The 21,173-nt window shown below is 44.1% G+C and overlaps 1 protein-coding gene across 1 annotated transcript; it reads left to right on the top strand.

The window, feature by feature from the left end:
* The first annotated feature begins 696 nt into the window (after positions 1–696).
* On the top strand, positions 697–20,813 carry LOC137324942 (di-N-acetylchitobiase-like). Its single transcript, XM_067989633.1, has 8 exons — positions 697–828; positions 5,549–5,687; positions 9,183–9,185; positions 12,883–13,088; positions 14,611–14,782; positions 14,872–14,974; positions 16,123–16,276; positions 20,614–20,813. Exons 1-8 carry the CDS (start codon positions 697–699, stop codon positions 20,797–20,799), a joined length of 1,095 nt encoding a protein of 364 aa, XP_067845734.1. The 3' UTR covers positions 20,800–20,813.
* The last annotated feature ends 360 nt before the right edge of the window (positions 20,814–21,173 follow it).

Here is a 21,173-nt window from a genome sequence, read left to right as displayed (position 1 = left end):
GAGTATTTTAAATTCGAGGTGTTGCTGGACCAGGAGCCAATGTAGGTCAGTGAGTACAGGGGTGCTGGGTGCGAGTTAGGGTACGGGAAGTATAGATCTGGACGAGCTCAAGTTTATCGAGGGTGGAAGATGGGAGGTCGGCCAGGAAAGCATTGGGAGAGCCAAGTCCAGAGGTAATAATGTCATGGATGAAGGTTTCAGCAGCAGATGAGTTGAGGCAGGGGCTGAGACGGGCAATGTTACTGAGGTGGAAGTCGGCGGTCTTGGTGATGGAGCAGATATGTGGTCAGATGCCCATCTCAGGGTCAAATAGGACGGCAAGGTTGTGAACGGTCAGGTTCAGCCTCAGACAATGGCCAGGAAGAGGAATGAAGCAGTTTGGGATGGACTGAGGTCAAGAAAGGCGCTATAGGAATGCAAGTTCTTTTTTTTCCTTTTTTAGTTACTCTCGTTGGTGTTGGGGATGAATGTTGCCCAAGACTTGGAGGAAGTGGGAGAAGGGAATGTCCCTTTAAATGTTGCATTTCAGAGTATGAAGATTGTGTCAACATTTCACTATTGCCACATCCACCAACACAGAGAGAGAGAGAGAGAGACTCAGGAGGTGTCATCATCAGTCACATCCGGGTGGATATAAATAAATGATCTTGCTGGGTCTGGTGGATCTTCATATCGGGCAGAGCTCAGGCGGAGAGGATGCGCTGGAGTTTGGAATTGGCGCAGGCCCTGGTCGTGCTCGTGCTGTGGGTCTGCTGCGGCTCCGGGACCGGATGTCCATGTTCGGATCGGGCTCTGTGCTCACCCGTGACTGTGGAGCATGAGTTCGAGGTGGGTGTCCCGGTGGTCGGTTTCCGGGGCCAGGGTGCCACAGGGAAGTGTGTGTCGGGGGTCGGGCCTCTTTACCCCAGGGGGTGTAGGTCGTTAAAGTATCCGAGCAAAAGGCGTCCAGGGTATGAGGTGAATTTAAGAGGCACGGGCTGGGCTGAGTTGAGTTGGGGGCATTGGCTGGATTGGGCTGGAGGGAGCACAGGTTGGGCAGGGGTGGAATGGTGGAACAGAGAGCTCCAGCCTGGGACACGGGTGCGAGACAGGCTGGAGAGGGGTCATTGACATGGCCCAAGTAACAGGAACAGTCTGAGGGGTGTGGGTCGGGGTCAGAGACGGGTGGAGCTATTGGGAGAGAAGGAGGGGGGCAGGTCATATTATTGTTGAAGTGCAAAGAGTATCACACTATAATACATATGTTAAAGTGTTAATGTTGATACAGTTACAGCCTGGATAAAATAGGACCATCCATAGTATTGAGCAGTGCAAAGATATTTTAACAAGTGCAGCATCGGTAAAATGTGTTTATTAAATTATTTCTTTTTTTTAATTCGTTCATGGGATGTGGGCGTCGCTGGCGAGGCCGGCATTTATTGCCTATCTCTAATTGCCATTAAGAAGGTGGTGGTGAGCCGCCTTCTTGAACCGCTGCAGTCCGTGTGGTGACGGTTCTCCCACAGTGCTGTTAGGAAGGGAGTTCCAGGATTTTGACCCAGCGACGATGAAGAAACGGCGATATATTTCCAAGTCGGGATGGTGTGTGACTTGGAGGGGAACGTGCAGCTGGTGTTGTTCCCATGTGCCTGCTGTCCTTGTCCTTCTAGGTGATCGAGGGCGTGGGTTTGGGAGGTGCTGTCGAAGAAGCCTTGGCGAGTTGCTGCAGTGCATCCTGTGGATGGTACACACTGCAGCCACTGTGCGCTGGTGGTGAAGGGAGTGAATGTTTAGGGTGGTGGATGGGGTGCCAATCAAGCGGGCTGCTTTGTCCTGGATGGTGTCGAGCTCCTTGAGTGTTGTTGTAGCTGCACTCATCCAGGCAAGTGGAGAGTATTCCATCACACTCCTGACTTGTGCCTTGTTGATGGTGGAAAGCTTTGGGGAGTCAGGAGGTGAGTCACTCGCCACAGAATACCCAGCCTCTGACCTGCTCTTGTAGCCACAGTATTTATGTGGCTGCTCCAGTTAAGTTTCTGGTCAAAGGTGACCCCCAGGATGTTGATGGTGGGGGATTCGGCGATGGTAATGCCGTTGAATGTCAAGGGGAGGTGGTTCGACTCTCTCTCGTTGGAGATGGTCATTGCCTAGCATTTGTCTGGCACGAATGTTAATTGCCACTTATCAGCCCAAGACAGGATGTTGTGCAGGTCTTGCTGCATGCGGGCACGGGCTAATTCATTATCTGAGGATTTGCGAATGGAACTGAACACTGTGCAAACATCAGTGAACATCCCCATTTCTGACCTTAAGATGGAGGGAAGGTCATTGATGAAGCAGCTGAAGATGGTTGGGCCGAGGACACTGCCCTGAGGAACTCCTGCAGCAGTGACCTGGGGCTGAGATGATTGGCCTCCAACAACCACTACCATCTTCCTTTGTGCCAGATATGACTCCAGCCACTGGAGAGTTTTCGTCCTGATTCCCATTGACTTCAATTTTACTCTGGCTCCTTCGTGCCACATTTGGTTAAAAGCTGCCTTGATGTCAAGGGTTCTTAACTCACCTCTGGAATTCTGCTCTTTTGTCCATGATTGGACCAAGGCTGTAATGAGATTGGAGCTGAGTGGTCCTGGCGGAACCCAAACTGACCATCGGTGAGCAGGCTATTGGTGAGTAAGTGCTGCTTGATAGTACTGTCGACGACACCTTCCATCATTTTGCTGATGATTGAGAGGAGACTGATGGGTCAGTAATTGGCCGGATTGGATTTATCCTGCTTTTTGTGGACAGGGTGTACCTGGGCAATTTACCACAATGTCGGGTAGATACCAGTGTTGTAGCTCTACTGGAACAGCTTAGCTAGAGACGCGGCTAGTTCTGGAGCACAAGACTTCAGCACTACAGCCAGGGCGTTATTGGGGCCCATAGACTTTGCTGTATCCAGTCCACTCAGCCATTTCTTGATACATGGAGTGAATCAAATTGGCTGAAGACTGGTTTCTGTGATGGTGGGGATCTTGGGAGGAGGCCAAGATGGATCATCCACTCCGCACTTCTGGATGAAGATGTTTGCAAACGCTTCAGCCTTGTCTTTTGCACTCACCATCATTGAGGATGGGGATGTTCACGGAGCCTCCTTCTCAGTTAGTTGTTTCATTTTTCACCACCATTCATGACTGAATGTGGCAGGACTGCAGAGCTTTGATCTGATCCGTTGGTTGTGGAATCGCTTAGCTCTGTCTATAGCATGTTGCTTCCACTGTTTAACATGCATGTAGTCCTGTGTTGTCGCTTCACTAGGTTGGCACCTCATTTTTAGGTCCGCCTGGTGATGCTCCTGGCATGCTCTTCTACACTCCTCATTGAACCAGGATTGATCCCCTGGCTTGTTGGTAATGGTAGAGTGAGGAATATGCCGGGCCATGAGTTTACAGATTGTGATGGAATACAATTTTGCTGCTGCTGATGGCCCACAACGATTCATGGATGCCCAGTTTTGAGCTGCTAGATCTGTTCTCAACCCATCCCATTTCGCACGGTGGTCGTGCCACACAGCACATTGGATGGTGTCCTCAGTGTGAAGACGGGACTTCGTCTCCACAAGGACTGTGCGGTGGTCACTCCTCCCAATACTGTCGACAATCCAGTAGTTTCATGGCCACCATTACTGACACTGCTTTTTTGATTCTCGATTTTATTTAATTAATTGAATTTAAATTCACCAGCTGCCATGGTGGGATTTGAACTCATGACTCTCAAGATTATTAGTCTCGGCCTCTGGATTACCAGTCCAATAACATAACCACATAATGTACCCCTATTTCCTCAATCTGTAGAGTCTGAAATGATGTGTGATCTAACTCCTGCAGTGTGTCTGTCTAATACCATGGTTAAGGTCACCAGTTTGTGGTTTTCACAGAATATTGATCCCCAAAACACCAGTTAAAAATCCTGGAATCCCATGTAATAAAAATGACATTTGACTTTTTCACTCATTGTAAAACTGGGACCTTGGCCACGATTAAACTGAATACAACGTAACAGACCTTTAAAAAAAAACATTGGTTGCAAAATGACTCTGTAACTGCTGACTGTATTGATGAGGTCAGTATTTACTTCAGAGCAATGTTTCTAAGTGGGCAGTGTGGCAGCAACAAGAGCACCACCAATATAACCTGCAGGCTCGATGTGTTCATTCTGCTTTTATCCCACTTCCCCCACCTTCCCACAAACAAAACATTCTTCTGACAGATGGGTGGGATAAAAGTCTCCTCTGTGTTGGTTCCAAGAATGAATAAACTTGAATTTATGGAGCACCTCATGTCCTCAGGATGTCCCAAAGAACTTCACATGAAATGAATTACTTTTTGAAGTGTTGTTGGCAAACACAGCAGCAACATGTGCAGAGCAAGATCCCACAAATAGCATGGTAGAAATGCTTGATTTGACACCAGGTACCTTAAATGGAAAGTGTTTAAACTGTAACTCTAAAGTCCCTTGTAAAAAGAGTTTGTTCAGTTTAAGTTGTCCTTTGAAGTGTATTGAGCACCAACACTTGGAATGGAGTATTGGGATGTGAGCTCCTTTTCCTCATGTTGTTCAGTTCCTCTCACCTGCACTATTGTGGAGATGGAAGTTCTGAGAGGTTGTTCCTCTTTAGCATATTCTTTTTTTCTGGTGGCTGCATTTAGATCGACATTGGTGGTAACCTGAGAAGCAGTTCACCAGCCGTTCCTTACCCCGTAACCTGGGGAAATGATAATGGGTCAAATTTTGCTGTAACAGGGCGTCTAACAGCGTTTTTGTGTGGCAAGTTACTGAAAGTGCGAACTGATAACGGGGCAGCAAGTGAAACAGGGCATCTGGGATGTGAGTGAAGAGAGCAAGCAACTGAGATTGAAGGATTGGGAAATTAACAGCACAAGGACTGAGAAGGAAGTGTAAATTAGAGAGGGTGAATTCAATGTCAAATCAGGTACAGAAAGAGAAATAAAGAGAGGAATAGAAAGATTGGAGTTTGAGAAAGAGAAAAATAAACAGAAAAGAGGAGTAAAAAAAAGTTTTAATTTTAAATTTGACATTTTTAAATCGCCAACAATTAAAACCCTATGGAATGAGACTCCGCACTTGTTATAGTTAATTTTCAGTGCCAGAGATCTTGATTGGCAATAATTAACACTTATCCCATCATTAAAAGGGTTCTGAGACTGGAATAGACAGGACTTACCTTGCATCTACCACTTACCTTTGTATCTACCACGCAAATACACAACTTCACACCATTCAATGTATTTCAATGGTGAGCCAGGCAGCGAGATGGAGCTTTCACAAAGCTAACAGCGGAGTAGCCCAACTCGGACAGCAACCTTTGGATGTTTGAGTTTAGCCGTGCATCTGCCCCACACCTGAATTTGCTGTACGTTTAACGCATAAACAACGGCGAGCATTATTACCCTCACCATTATTTTGACAGCAAAATCTGGGCCATTGTTAGGAAAAATATAAACTTTTAGATGGCAGTTTTCTGCCCTTCATTACTGCAATTGACTGCTTTATTTTGTACTAGGTCTTTGTCTTTGATGTTGGAGGAACGGATTGGAAGTATTATGACTGGTCTAAGGTCACGACGATTGCAAAAGTTGGATCCAATAACCCTGAGCTTTTGTGTCATGCTCATGCGAAAAAGGTTCGAGTTGTCCTGAAAGGTAACTAATTTTATCACAGAAGATACAAATGTCCTTCTGTCTTCCAATGCAAGCTTTATGATTGAGAACCACATAAAAGGACATTCAGTGCACAGCCTTGACTTGCTACCTCACAGTGCTGAAATTCCTCTACAGCTCCTGTACAACTCGAGCAAATTATTCTACATTCCATCTATAATATATTAAAATCTTACATCCACACACACCTCCTGTCTACAAAACCTTACTTTCTGTTGTCAAGTTTTTCACACTTTTGTGGCAACTTTTTCCATTTATAAATTCCTCTGTTCACATTTATAATGGGAACTGTCTCCGTAAACTTGTTGCACTGTAGTTATGTTGTCCCACCCGAGGTGGCACTGTAGCACCTCTCCTTCACATCTTCCAGCTTAAATTGCCATTTCACTCTAAAATAATAAAAGATCAAAGTATTATATGAAAAGTTATGATTTCACAATGGGGACTGAGTTACATCTGAACACCCTGGTTGAATTATCCCCCACACTCTAATCCTGTTTCGTCTGAATACTACACAAGTCTGGACTCTCTTTGTCCATTGCCATGGGAGATTGACTGGTGATGTATTTTTATTCTACTTTTCACCTCCCAAACTTGCTGGGTTCGTGAGCACTGAGCGGGAGTCTTCTGATCTAGGAATGGGGGAGGGGGAGAATTCTGAGGAGGGAGATTGTGGGATCCAGCAAGGACTCAGGAGATGGTCAGGGATTGCTGGGATCTGGCAGTATTGGGGAGATGAGGGAATGCAGGGTCGAACATGTCTTGTTGGGGAGGAGGGGAGTCTAATGGAATGGGACCCAAACTGCTATTGACTTCTTGGGAACCATCAGGCCCTCACCCCTCACATGTTCCTGCAAGTTAGGTGCCCAAAAAACTGCTTCCCTCATTGTCGCCCTATTCCGATCTTCTGTACTTGCCTGGAGCATTTAAGCAGAAATGCTTGGTAAACAAAGCCATAAAAAGTGCAAACAAATCACTGAGGTTCATTTCTAGAAGAATATAATTCACAGCAGAGAAGTTATTTTAAACATATATAGAACCTTGGTTAGATCACACTTCGAGTACTGTGCACAACTCTGGTCTCCATACTACAAAAAATGATATCGAAGGTCTGAAGAAAGTGCAAAAAAGATTTACAAGGATGACACCAGACTGAACAGGCTGGGGCTCTTTTCTCTGGAAAAGAGAAGGCTGAGAGGTGACTTGATAGAGGTCTTCAAAATTATGAATGGGTTCGATCGGGTAGAAGTAGAGAAGATGTTTCCACTTGTGGGGAAGGGGCTATAAATATAAGAAACTCACTAATAAATCCAATAAGATATTCAGGAAAAACATTCTTGCTCAGAGAGTAAGTGAAACTCGCTCCCACATGGAGTGGTTGATGCGAATAGCATAGATGCATTTCAGGAGAAGCTCCATAAGTCCATGAGGGAGAAAGGAATAGAAGGATCTATCGGCAAGCTGAGATAAAATAAATAGAGTGGTAGGAGGCTCATGCGGAGCATAAACACCTGGCCTTTATCTGAGCAGTCAATTCGATGTAATTCTTTGTAAATGTTTTTCCTGTTGCAATTAATGGACAAAAAATAATGGGCTGGAGGTCACGCAGTTTCTCAATATTGCATGCTGGGAAATTCTGCAAACTGTACATGCTGAGAATGTACAGAGAATGTGATTAAAAGCTCTCTCTTAACTGTCGTGGGGCAAAAATGTCCAGTCACAGCCCAAGCTTTGGAGACAGGCTGAGGTCTTCAAATAAAAACTTCACTTGTCTTTCATGTCTTTACTTCAAGCAAAGACAATAAAAGACACTCGAGAAAACTGGGTGAATAAAAATAAACATGTAATTGTGAAATGTCATTTTTGAATTTGTATTTTATTTTAGAAACTCTTATTTTATAAATTAAATATTGCAGTTACTGAGGAAAAACATGGTCCATGAAAAACAGTTTCAGCTGCAGGTTGAGAAATCTGTTCCACACCATCACTTGGTGGCCGTAGTGTGGAACTGCATCACCACAGGCCACATTATGGGCAAAATCCAATTATAAAGGAGACAGGACGGGCGTCACTGGATGGGAACACAATTAAAATAGAAAAACAAAAGACACTGTTGACATCGCAATTTTGAATAGAAAGATGACAGGACATACTGTTTTTAATAAACTATAAATAGATAGGTAGAACTTTTATTCCCTGGCACAGCAGCAGTCTGCCACTGATGCCAGGATTTAGAATGAAGAATGCAGTTTAATGAAAGCTCGACCCAATTGTGTCCAGAGCCCAGCACACACGCTCCATTCTTCCGACTCTGGGCGACTGAGATTTCTCCTCTTCCACCATCAATGGCAGAACCTTCAGCTGTTACTGTCTTGAACTCCAGATTCTTCTTCTTCAACCTCTTTGTCTTGCTATCGTTTAAAGCCTCATCAAAACCTACCTATTTGACTATGCCTTTGGTCACCTCCCTTAAGTGTCAGCTTGGCCTCTGGGTGCGAAGACTTTATGTTTACTCCAGGACTTAACACATAAGTGCAGTACTGAGGGAATGCTGCATTGCCAGAGGTGCTGTGTTTCAGATGAGACCTTAAACAAAGGCTCCACCTGTCTGTTCAGGTGGATGTAAAAGACCCTGTTGGCACAATTCAAAGAACAGGGAGTTCTCCTGGTGTCTTGGACAACATTCATCCCTCAACCTCCATCACCAAAACAGATTAACTGGCCATTTATCTAATTTCCTATTTGTGGGGCCTTGCTGGGCACAAATTAACTACCACATCTGCTTATGAAGCAACAGTGATTAAGCTTCCAAAATAATTAATTGGCTATGAAGCATTTAAGGACATCTTGTGAACCTAGGTCCCTAGTATAGTTAACATTTTCTAATTTCAACGTAATTTAAAAGGGGTAACTCAGCTAAGGCAAGTCATGGCAGCAGACCTCGCACCCGTGATATGCTCCTCCTGCAAGATGTGGGAAGTCATGGACACTACCAGTGTCCCTGCCGACCATGTGTGCGGGAAGTGTGTCCACCTGCAGCTACTGACCGATCGTATCTCGGAGCTGGAGCTGCGGGTGGACTCACTGTGGAGCATCCGCGATGCAGAGAAACTCGTGGATAGCACGTTTAGCGAGTTGGTCACACCGCAGGTGAAGGGTATACAGGCAGGAAGTGAATGGGTGACCACCAGGAAGAGTAAGAGATGCAGGCAGGTAGTGCAGGGGTCCCCTGTGTCCATCCCCCTCTCAAACAGATATGCCACTTTGGATGCTGTTGGGGGGGATGACTTATCAGGGGAAGGCAGCAGCAGCCAACTTCCTGGCACCACGGGTAGCTCTGCTGCACAGGCTGGGAGGAAAAAGAGTGGCAGAGCTATAGTGATAGGGGACTCAATTGTAAGGGGAATAGACAGGCGTTTCTGCGGCCGCAACCGAGACTCCAGGATGGTGTGTTGCCTCCCTGGTGCAAGGATCAAGGATGTCTCGGAGCGGCTACAGAACATTTTGGAGGGGGAGGGCGAACAGCCAGCTGTCGTGGTGCACATAGGCACCAACGATATAGGTAAAAAAGGGGATGAGGTCCTAAAAGCAGAATATAGGGAGTTAGGAGGTAAATTAAAAAATAGGACCTCAAAGGTAGTAATCTCAGGATTGCTGCCAGTGCCACGTGCTAGTCAGAGTAGAAATAGGAGGATATTTCAAATGAATACGTGGCTAGAGGAATGGTGCAAGGGGGAGGGATTCAAATTCCTGGGACACTGGAAACGGTTCTGGGGGAGGTGGGACCAGTACAAACCGGACGGTCTGCACCTGGGCAGGGCCGGGACCGCTGTCCAAGGAGGAGTGTTTGCTAGTGCTGTTGGGGAGGGTTTAAACTAAAGTGGCAGGGGGTTGGGAACCTGAGCAGGGAGAGAGAGGAAAGCGTAACAGGAAGGGACAGAAGGTATGGAGTAATAGGTAAAGTGTTAAAAAAGGAAAAAGCAGGAACTAAGCGTCACAAAACAGATTTGAAAGTTCTTTATCTGAATGCACGTAGCATTCGTAATAAAATGGACGAGTTAACGGCACAAATAACTACGTATGGGTATGATCTTGTGGCCATTACAGAAACATGGCTGCAGGGTGACAACGACTGGGAATTAAATATGCCAGGGTATTTAACAATCAGGAAGGACAGGCAGGAAGGAAGGGGAGGTGGGGTGGCTATGTTAATAAAGGAAGGAATCACTGTAATACAGAGAAATGATATTGGGACAAAGCATCAAGATAATGAAACAGTTTGGGTGGAGATAAGGAATAATAAGGGAAAAAAAACATTAGTGGGCGTAGTATATAGGCCTCCTAATAGTTGCAACTCTGCTGGAAGAAGTATTAATCAGGAGATAGTCGGGGCATGTAATAAGGGAACAGCCATAATTATGGGGGATTTTAATTATCATATTAACTGGACAAATCAAATTGGGCAGAGCAGCCTTGAGGACGAGTTCATTGAGTGCATCAGGGATGGATTTCTTGAGCAGTATGTAACTGATCCTACAAGGGGGCAGGCAACCTTGGACCTGGTCCTGTGTAATGAGTCAGGATTAATTAATAATGTCCTAGTTAAGGATCCCCTTGGAACGAGCGACCACAACATGGTTGAATTCCATATCCAATTAGAGGGTGAGAAGGTTGATTCTCAAACAAGCGTACTGAGCTTGAATAAAGGAGACTATGATGGTATGAGAGCGGAATTGATTAAAGTGGACTGGGAAAATAGATTAAAGGGTAAGACGGTACATGAGCAGTGGTGTTCATTTAGGGAGTTATTTTACAACTTTCAAAATAAATATATTCCACTGAGGAAAAAAGGGTGTAAAAGAAATGACAGCCATCTGTGGCTAAGTAAAGAAATCAAGGATAGTATCCGACTAAAAACAAGGACATATAAGGTAGCCAAACTTAGTGGGAGGATAGAAGATTGGGAATTCTTCAAAAGACAGCAAAAAGTAACTAAAGGATTGATTAAGAAAGGGAAGTTAGATTATGAAAAGAAATTAGCAAAAAATATAAAAACAGATAGCAAGAGTTTCTATAGTTATATAAAAAGAAAAAGGGTGGCTAAGGCAAACATAGGTCCCTTAGAGGATGAGACCGGGAAATTAATGGTGGGAAACATGGAGATGGCAAAAATGCTGAACAAATATTTTGTTTCAGTCTTTACAGTAGAGGACACTAAGAATATCCCAACACTGGACAAACAGGGGACTCTCGGGGGGGAGGAGCTAAATACGATTAAAATCACTCAAGAGATGGTACTCAGTAAAATAATGGGACTCAAGGCGGATAAATCCCCTGGACCTGATGGCTTCCATCCTAGGGTCTTGAGGGAAGTGGCAGTAGGGATTGTGGATGCTTTGGTGATAGTTTTCCAAAATTCCCTGGACTCAGGAGAGGTCCCGGCAGATTGGAAAACTGCTAATGTAACACCGTTATTTAAAAAGGGTAGTAGGCAGAAGGCTGGAAATTATAGGCCAGTTAGCTTAACATCTGTGGTGGGTAAAATTTTGGAGTCTATTATTAAGGAGACAGTAACGGAACATTTAGATAAGCATAATTTAATAGGACAAAGTCAGCATGGCTTTATGAAGGGGAAGTCATGTCTGACAAATTTGCTTGAGTTCTTCGAGGATATAACGTATAGGGTGGATAAAGGGGAACCAGTGGACGTAGTGTATTTAGACTTCCAGAAGGCATTCGACAAGGTGCCACATAAAAGATTATTACTTAAGATAAAAAATCACGGGATTGGGGGTAATATTCTGGCATGGGTGGAGGATTGGTTATCAAACAGGAAGCAGAGAGTTGGGATAAATGGTTCATTTTCGGACTGGCAACCAGTAACCAGTGGTGTTCCACAGGGGTCGGTGCTGGGTCCCCAACTCTTTACAATCTATATTAACGATTTGGAGGAGGGGACCGAGTGCAACATATCAAAATTTGCAGATGATACAAAGATGGGAGGGAAAGTAGAGAGTGAGGAGGACATAAAAAACCTGCAAGGGGATATAGACAGGCTGGGTGAGTGGGCGGAGATTTGGCAGATGCAATATAATATTGGAAAATGTGAGGTTATGCACTTTGGCAGGAAAAATCAGACAGCAAGTTATTTTCTTAATGGCGAGAGACTGGAAAGTACTGCAGTACAAAGGGATCTGGGGGTCCTAGTGCAAGAAAATCAAAAAGTTGGTATGCAGGTGCAGCAGGTGATCAAGAAAGCCAACGGAATGTTGGCTTTTATTGCTAGGGGGATAGAATATAAAAACAAGGAGGTATTGCTGCAGTTATATAAGGTATTGGTGAGACCGCACCTGGAATACTGCATACAGTTTTGGTCTCCATACTTAAGAAAAGACATACTTGCTCTCGAGGCAGTACAAAGAAGGTTCACTCGGTTAATCCCGGGGATGAGGGGGCGGACATATGAGGAGAGGTTGAGTAGATTGGGACTCTACTCATTGGAGTTCAGAAGAATGAGAGGCGATCTTATTGAAACATATAAGATTGTGAAGGGTCTTGATCGGGTGGATGCAGTAAGGATGTTCCCAAAGATGGGTGAAACTAGAACTAGGGGGCATAATCTTAGAATAAGGGGCTGCTCTTTCAAAACTGAGATGAGGAGAAACTTCTTCACTCAGAGGGTGGTAGGTCTGTGGAATTTGCTGCCCCAGGAAGCTGTGGAAGCTACATCATTAAATAAATTTAAAACAGAAATAGACAGTTTCCTAGAAGTAAAGGGAATTAGGGGTTATGGGGAGCGGGCAGGAAATTGGACATGAAGCTGAGTTCGGATCGGTCAATGCCCTGTGGGTGGCGGAGAGGGCCCAGGGGCTATGTGGCCGGGTCCTGCTCCGACTTCTTGTGTTCTTTAGATTTGTGGTTGGGATCAGATCAGCCATGATCTTATTGAATGGCGGAGCAGGCTCGAGGGGCCGATTGGCCTACTCCTGCTCCAATTTCTTATGTTCTTATGTTCTTATGTGTGAAAGGCACTATATAAATGCAAGTTCTAGCTAAATCTTCCTCTCCTACTTTAAACTTGATGTTGGCAGTTCTGCCCTGTAAAGTGTCTTGGGACACAATGTTCTGTGAATGATGCTCTGTAAATGTAACTTGTTTCTTCTCCCTTCACCAGCAGATATACCAATAAATATCATTTTGAACAGAGGTAGCCGCAGAACTTGGATTGATAATCAAGTGCAGTTGGCAAAAAGGCAATTTATGGATGGAATCAATTTGGATCTGGTGGAAGCTATTGGAGTTAAATCTCCAAAATATGATGCACTAACTCAACTGGTTGTTGAAACTGTGCAATTGTTCCACCGTGAAATACCTGGGTCTCAGGTAAAGGAGCCATTTTTTTTATTAAATGTGGATAAGCAATTTAGTTTCTACTTAATTATAAAGGAACATTGCTATTTTTCTGGATAAGTGAATTGAAATCATGATTTTTAGCTGCTATTTATCAGTGCATCATCTTGTTACAAAGCTGCTTTGACCATTGCTGAGGTTAGAAATTTTAGATTGAATCAGCTGAAGCTGGATATACAGCAAACTTGATGCTGCATCACTTGTCGCCCAGAATGATACAAGTGACTTGAAGCCCAGTTTCCAGGGACGGCATTGTTCGAACTGTAATTTTTACACAGGTTCTTAGAATGATACAGCACAGAAGGAGGCCAGTCGTGCCTGTGCTGGCTCCTTGAAAGAGCTATCCAATTAGTCCCATTCCCCTGCTCTTTCCCCATAGCCCAGCAGTATTTCCCCTTCAAGTATTTATCCAATTCCTTTTTGAGTCTTACTGTTGAATCTGCTTCCACCATACTTTCAGTCAGTGCATTCCAGATCATCATAACTCGCTGCGTTAAAAAAATGTCTCCTCATCTCACCTCTGTCTCATTTGCCAATTACCTTAAATCTGTGTCCTCTGGTCACTGACCCTTCTGCCACTGGAAACATTTTCTCCTTATTTACTCGATCAGAGGGAAGAAAAACTTGTTTTAATATAGCGCCCTATAACATCCTTCAGAAATGTCCCACGGTTTACATCCAATGAGTTACTTTGAAATAAAGGGACCATTAAGTAGGCAGAAAAAGAAATCACTTGCTGCATTTTTATTGGGTGATAGTTCCAGCAGACTTTTCCTGTTGAGAAGTTTGCACATAACAGACCGAGGTAACTCAGATTGCAGTGATTTAACTCTTGAACTTAGGCTCCCAAACGCCTTGTTGTTAAGGCAGTGAATACATGAGCCATGCAAATCCTGGTTCGTGCTGAGTTATCTGATTTCAGCTGGGATGTTGGAGGGCACAATTTACCCCGAGTGCCACTGGGTCGGGGAAGGTCAAATGAACCATCTGATTATTATCTGGAAACCTCCTGCTGGAAGTGTGACCGTGCAGATGTTGGGCAAGGCCACCAATTGGGTTTGTCCCACCCCCCACGGTCAAATAGACCAGCACTCAATATCTGGCCTCGCGTAAAAAAAACTTTGGCCACTTTGACTCGGTATTGGAGTGTGGCTGGCCCTTTTGGGACTACAATTTGGTCACAACTTAATGCCTTTTGGAGAGGAGGAGAGAAAATTGATGGAAAATTGGAGGAAGAAGGTGAGTGAGCAGTGGGGAATTGAACCTGATTAATATTTGATAACCGAGGATCCTATTAATTCTAACTCACTATTTGCCCCAACTTTATCCTGTTCCTTTTTATACAGTCATGAACACTGTCGAACTCCTAACCTGTTAAAATCATAGTTCCCATGGACCATGTGCGAGTGCATATAAAAACCATACAACTACTAGTGATATCCAACATAAGGTATGAGATGAAACTAACTTCTTCTTGTTACTCTTTGGCCCTTAGGTCACATTTAACGTGCCTTGGTCTCCAGACTGCATTGATGGCCGATGCTATGACTTTTTGAGAATTGCAAATTCCTGTGACTTTTTATTTGTGATGTCCTATGATATGCAGAGTCAAATGTGGGACGATTGCTTTGCAAAGGCAAATGCTCCCTATTACCAGACTTTATCAGGTATGTACAATAAGACCATCTGGTTCAGGGTCTACCTGCCCGATATCAATGTGAATCTAAGACCCTCATTATTTTTTTTCCCCATTTAGGTTACTCCGCTTATATCAATCTGGGTATTGATTCCAGAAAGCTCGTGTTGGGAGTTCCATGGTATGGTTATGACTATCCTTGCACACAGTTTTTTGGGGTAAGGTTTTGTCATTATCTGGCTTTCAGTAATCCGAATTATTTAGAATAGACTATTGTAAACCGTTGCAAAAGAGCCAGAGGTGACATGGGGAAACTTTTTTTACGCAGCGAGTTGTTATGATCTGGAATGCACTGCCTGAAAGGGTGGTGGAAGCAGATTTAATATTCACTTTCAAAAGGGAATTGGATAAATACTTGAGGGGAAAAATTTACAGGGCGATGGGGAAAGAGCAGAGGAATGGGACTAATTGGATAGTTCTTGTGACGAGCCAGCACAGGCATGATGGGCCGAATGACCTCTTCCCTTGCTCTACTTACTATGATACTATGATGTTATGATTGTCTTGTTGCTGTGCAAAATGTCCCATTGATTCCCTTTTCTGGAGAAATTATTTGTTTGCAGTGCTTGCTCTCTGGGCTTACCTTATCTGTGCTATTTAACATTTTATTCCACTGAAGCCTCCCCTTAACTCCATTCTTCTAGGTTGTAAATCTTAAGTTTCTCTAGTCTCCTCTCAAAACTCATCCCTTTACACATGGGATCACAGGAACAGGAGTCGGCCATTCAGCCCCTCAAGCCTGATCCGCCATTCAATTCAATCATGGCTGATCTGTATCTTAACTCCATTTACCTGCCTTGGTTCCGTGACCCTTAATACCCTTACCTAACAAAATTCTATTCATCTCAGCTTTGAAATTTTCAATTGACCGAGCCTCAACTGCTTTTTGGGGGGGAGAGTTCCAGATTTCCACTGCCCTCTGTTTGAAGAAGTGCTTCCTGAGATCACCCCTGAACGGCCGAGCTCTAATTTTAAGATAATGCCCCCTTGTTCTGGACTCCCCCATCAGAGGAATTACTTTCTCTCTATCTACCCTGTCAACTGCTTTGATCTTCTTAAACACGTCAATTAAATAACTCTGTAATCTTCTACATTCAGTCTTGTTGCTGTCTATTTGAAGTTACAACCTTGTCCTTATCTGTAAATGTACTAATTTATTTATTTCAGTGAGAGGCCCTCCTGCCTAAATTGTAAAACTCTCTAATTGCTCGTCATAGCCTTTACACTTAGAGATCAGTCATGTTGTTACTGCATTTTTGAAGTTACCAAAGTAACTATATTTTCATCCTTTTGTACTTTTCAGGCTGGTAGGTGTGTATTGAAAAAGGTTCCTTTCCGAGGTGCCCCTTGCAGTTTTTTAGCTGGACATCAGGTCCCATACAAAGAGATCATAAAGTACGCGCACAAATCAATTACTGGCAGATCTTGGGATGATGAGCAGAAAGCCCCGTATTATATCTACATGGTAAGACTATCAATCAAAACACAATGGAGAGTTGTGCATTGTCCATTCTTTGTAGAATGCAAACATTGCAGTGTTTCATGATTCAATATTCCCTGTGTACAGGATTCAGCAAAGTTCAGAATGTACAGTTTATACAGTAGAAAATGTGTGTACATAGGAACATAGGAACAGGAGTAGGCCATTCAGCCCCTCGTGCCTGCTGCTCCATTTGATAAGATCATGGCTGATCTGTGATCGAGATCCATATACCTGCCTTTGGCCCATATCCCTTAATACCTTTGGTTGCCAAAAAGCTATCTATCTCAGATTTAAATTTAGCAATTGAGCTAGTATCAATTGCCGTTTGCGGAAGTGAGTTCCAAACTTCTACCACCCTTTGTGTGTTGAAATGTTTTCTAATCTCGCTCCTGAAAGGTCTGGCTCTAATTTTTAGACTGTGCCCCCTACTCCTAGAATCCCCAACCAGTGGAAATAGTTTCTCTCTATCCACCCTATCCGTTCCCCTTAATATCTTATAAACTTCGATCAGATCACCCCTTAATCTTCGAAACTCCAGAGAATACAACCCCAATTTGTGTAATCTCTCCTCGTAACTTAACCCTTGAAGTCCAGGTATCATTCTAGTGAACCTACGCTGCACTCCCTCCAAGGCCAATATGTCCTTCCGAAGGTGCGGTGCCCAGAACTGCTCACAGTACTCCAGGTGCGGTCTAACCAGGGTTTTGTATAGCTGGAGCATAACTTCTGCAGTTGGAGAATAGCCAAGAAAATGGGAGTTGACATGCAAAGCACCAAACACAGTTCCGTTTGTTAAAACATTGTGTATGACTAGTTGCAAAAAATGAGATGAGCTGTGGACTTTTCAAATAGATCACTTTACACAACCCATATTGACCCTCCTGTGAAAATTAGCGATTGTTTGGTTCGTGAAATGTGTGCCCCTGTCTCCCATTTGGTGATCAATTTAGCACAAAAGATTGACGGTAGCGTGCCCTGTACATAAGAAAACTGCACAGTAGCAAATACCACACACTCTCAACCTACTGCATTCTACCTAGTCACATGTCTAATTGACATTGGCCAAATCTTGCTGAGATACTTGATGCACTGCAGTCAAAGACTGTGTTGTTTAGATCATGTTTTTCACCTTTCAATTGCAATATTTTGTTCCTTTGAGTAATTTGAAAAGATTATTTTGAAATGATTGAATGTTCCACATTGAGTTAAATCAGACCTTGGATTATCCTATTTATTTTGTAATGTAGTTTTCTCTGGAGGCCCATGCTAATTCTGACTTGCAAGTCATCTATCTCTTGCTATTTTCCCCCAAATCATTCTTTCCCCCACTTGAACACCATAATCTTTTGCCTTGTTGCATCTGAATTGACATCTGGGCTGTCCAAGTGGATTTTTCTAAATTGCAGTACTGAGGGAGCGCTGCACTGTCGGAGGTGCCATCTTTTGGATGAGACGTTAAATCAAGGTCATGCATGCCCTCTCAGGTGGACGTAAAAGATTCCATGGCACTATTCGAAGAAGAGCAGGGGAATTCTCCCTGGTTTTCTGGCCGATATTTATCCCTCAACCAACATTTCTAAAACAGATTGGTGGCGGACAATTAAACAACTAACGGGAGGAGGAGGCTCTGTAAACATCCCCATCCTCAATGATGGCAGAGTCCAGCATGTGTATGCAAAAGACAAGGCTGAAGCATTTGCAACCATCTTCGATGATCCAACTCGGCCTCCTCCCAGTGTCCCCACCCTCACAGAAGCCAGTCTTCAGCCAATTCGATTCACTCCATGTAATATCAAGAAACGGCTGAGTGCACTGGATACAACAAAGGCTATGGGCCCCGACAACATCCCAGCTGTAGTACTGAAGACTTGTGCTCCAGAACTAGCCACGCCTCTTGCCAAACTGTTCCTGTACAGCTACAACACTGGCATCGACCTGACAATGTGGAAAATTGCCCAGGTATGCCCTGTCCACAAAAAGCAGGACAAATCCAATCCGGCCAATTCCCGCCTCATCAGTCTCCTCTCAATCATCAGCAAAGTGATGGAAGGTGTCATCGACATGGCTATCAAACAGTACTTACTCACCAATAACCTGCTCACCGATGCTCAGTTTGGGTTCCGCCAGGACCACGCGGCTCCAGACCTCATTACAGCCTTGGTCCAAATATGGAAAAAAGAGCTGAATTCTAGAGGTGAGGTGAGAGTGACTGCCCTTGACATCAAGACAGCATTTGACCGAGTGTGGCACCAAGGAGCACCAGTAAAATTGAAGTCAATGGGAATCAGGGGGAAAACTCTCCATTGGCTGGAGTCATACCTAGCACAAAGGAAGATGGCAGTGGTTGTTGGAGGCCAATCATCTCAGCCCCAGGACATTGCTGCAGGAGTTCCTCAGGGCAGTGTCCTAGGCCCAACCATCTTCAGCTGCTTCATCAATAACCTTCCCTCCATCATAAGGTCAGAAATGGGGATGTTCGCTGATGATTGCACAGTGTTCAGTTCCATTCGCAACCCCTCAAATAATGAAGCAGTCCGTGCTCACATGCAGCAAGACTTAGACAACATCCAGTCTTGGGCTGATAAGTGGCAAGTAACATTCGCGCCAGACAAGTGCCAGGCAATGACCATCTCCAACAAGAGAGAGTCTAACCATCTCCCCTTGACATTCAATGGCATTGTCATTGCTGAATCCCCCACCATCAACATCCCGGGGGTCACCATTGAACAAAAAGACAACTGGACCAGCCACATAAATACTGTGGCTACAAGAGCAGGTCAGAGGCTGGGTATTCTGTGGTGAGTGACTCACCTCCTGACTCCCCAAAGCCTTTCCACCATCTACAAGGCACAAGTGAGGAGTGTGATGGAATACTCTCCACTTGCCTGGATGAGTGCAGTTCCAATAATACTCAAGAAGCTTGACACCATCCAGGACAAAGCAGCCCGCTTGATTGGCACTCCACCCACCACCCGAAACATACTCTTCCTTCACCACTGGCGCACTGTGGCTGCAGTGTGTACCAGCCACAGGATGCACTGCAGCAACTCGCCAAGGTTTCTTCGACAGCACCTCCCAAATGCGCGACCTCTACCGCCTAGAAGGACAAGGGCAGCAGGCACATGGGAACAACACCACCTGGACGTTCCTCTCCAAGTCACACACCATCCCGACTTGGAAATACATCGCCGTTCCTTCATCGTCGCTGGGTCAAAATCCTGGAACTCCCTTCCTAACAGCACTGTGGGAGAACGTTCACAACACGGACTGCAGCGGTTCAAGAAGACGGCTCACCACCACCTTCTCAAGGGCAATTAGGGATGGGCAATAAATGTCGGCCTTGCCAAAGACACCTACATCCCATGAACGAATAATAAAAACGATCAGCTCATTATAACGTTGCCAGTGGCACCCAACAGCTAAATATTTTGGATCTTCAAGACTGGGAGACCACTGGGTCTTCCCAAGTAAAAGTGCCCTTCTGGTAGCAGTAGAATGTTTTCTGGGAGCGATGCCATCGCCTTTGCCCGTGGCTATACCCTCTGTAGGATCATCATGATGGGACTTTGTGCAGAATAGCGAAAGCCACAGTGGAACCAGTTTACACGAGGACAGACTACACTATTCGCAGGTTTGATCCAGGCTTGCAATCTAACAGAACCCAAAGAATGGCATTTATATCGTGCATTATCTTTTGTCTAAATTGTGCTAAATCATCCCAAAGTGCTTCACACAATAAGTTACTGTAAGTGCAGGAACGTCATTATGTAATTGACTTGAAATTAAGCTGTGGGGGTGTTAGCGGACGAACACTTAATCCAATCAGGTGAAGTCTTGCGCTATTTTAACGGCTTCATTAACCTATTAAATCATTTGTGCTCTATCCCACAGTGTCATTTCAAGGATAACATTTTCATTGACTTTGAAAATTTAAGTAATTTAAAGAATTAAAAAAAGTTGACATTTATTCAGATTCGTGTTTCTGTGTTCACAATGAAGGATCAGTTTTCTAAAATCAGTTTCTATTTTGATTCCTAATCAGGTGTGATGTGTAAATGTACTAAGACACTTTACAGATTACTTACAGTTCATGTAATGTTGCAGTGCTTTTCACAATCCGTTTCAACTAAGGTTTGGAACAATCCACCTCTTTACCTTTCTTTTCCTCAGCCCACCTGAGCTTGTCTTTTAATGCAAGGATGAGTTTGGTGTAATTTAAACAGTGCTGCTGAAGATTTTCAGCACTGTGTCTCGAACTGAGCATTGACCCAAACCCCTCGCTCCTATCTGTGTAACTCTCTTTGTTTTTTTTATGTCAGGTTAATAATACATTTCATGAGGTCTGGTATGACGATCCACAGAGCATTTCAATGAAGTCAGCGATCATGAAGGAACTAAGACTCGGTGGCATAGGCACGTGGAATGGAAATATGCTGAACTACGGTGATGATCCTCTCGCTGTAATGCAAACTGAAAACATGTGGAATGCTCTTTGCACTTTCTGAGGAAAATGGCGAGCTTGACCCATCCAATCTTAGCATCATGTGATCATTTCGTTGTGCAAGTAAACTCAGTAAAAAGTGAGCTAGCTTCCAACATTAGATAATCAAACATAACGCAGATCTAGGGAACAGATTTAACATGTTATCTAACTCATGAATTTCTATTCAATGAAAAGAAAATATACGAGTGTGATTTGTACCACAAGATCTGGTCGCTTCAGGCATCTTAAATTGTTTGCAAAATGCACCTAATCCGTATTAAATGTGCCAAATCTGTATTAATTTTGCCAAATCTGTATTAATTTTGCCAAATCTGTATTGACTATCATAATGCTTGATGAAAGTGCAGGCTAAAACTTTTTGCCACTAAATATTTA

Source organism: Heptranchias perlo, chromosome 9 (genome assembly GCF_035084215.1).
Source record: "Heptranchias perlo isolate sHepPer1 chromosome 9, sHepPer1.hap1, whole genome shotgun sequence".
Lineage (NCBI taxonomy): Eukaryota > Metazoa > Chordata > Chondrichthyes > Hexanchiformes > Hexanchidae > Heptranchias > Heptranchias perlo.
The sequence above is the reverse complement of the archived record's forward strand: the minus strand, read 5'-3'. Positions and strand labels throughout refer to the sequence as shown.

Excerpts from the sequence above, each read along its gene's own strand:
- LOC137324942 (XM_067989633.1), top strand. The coding sequence starts at position 697 with ATGCGCTGGAGTTTGGAATTGGCGCAGGCCCTGGTCGTGCTCGTGCTG. Across the intron at positions 13,089-14,610 it reads GTGAAATACCTGGGTCTCAG|GTCACATTTAACGTGCCTTG; the intron begins GTAAAGGAGCCA and ends TTTGGCCCTTAG. Across the intron at positions 16,277-20,613 it reads CCCCGTATTATATCTACATG|GTTAATAATACATTTCATGA; the intron begins GTAAGACTATCA and ends TTTTTATGTCAG.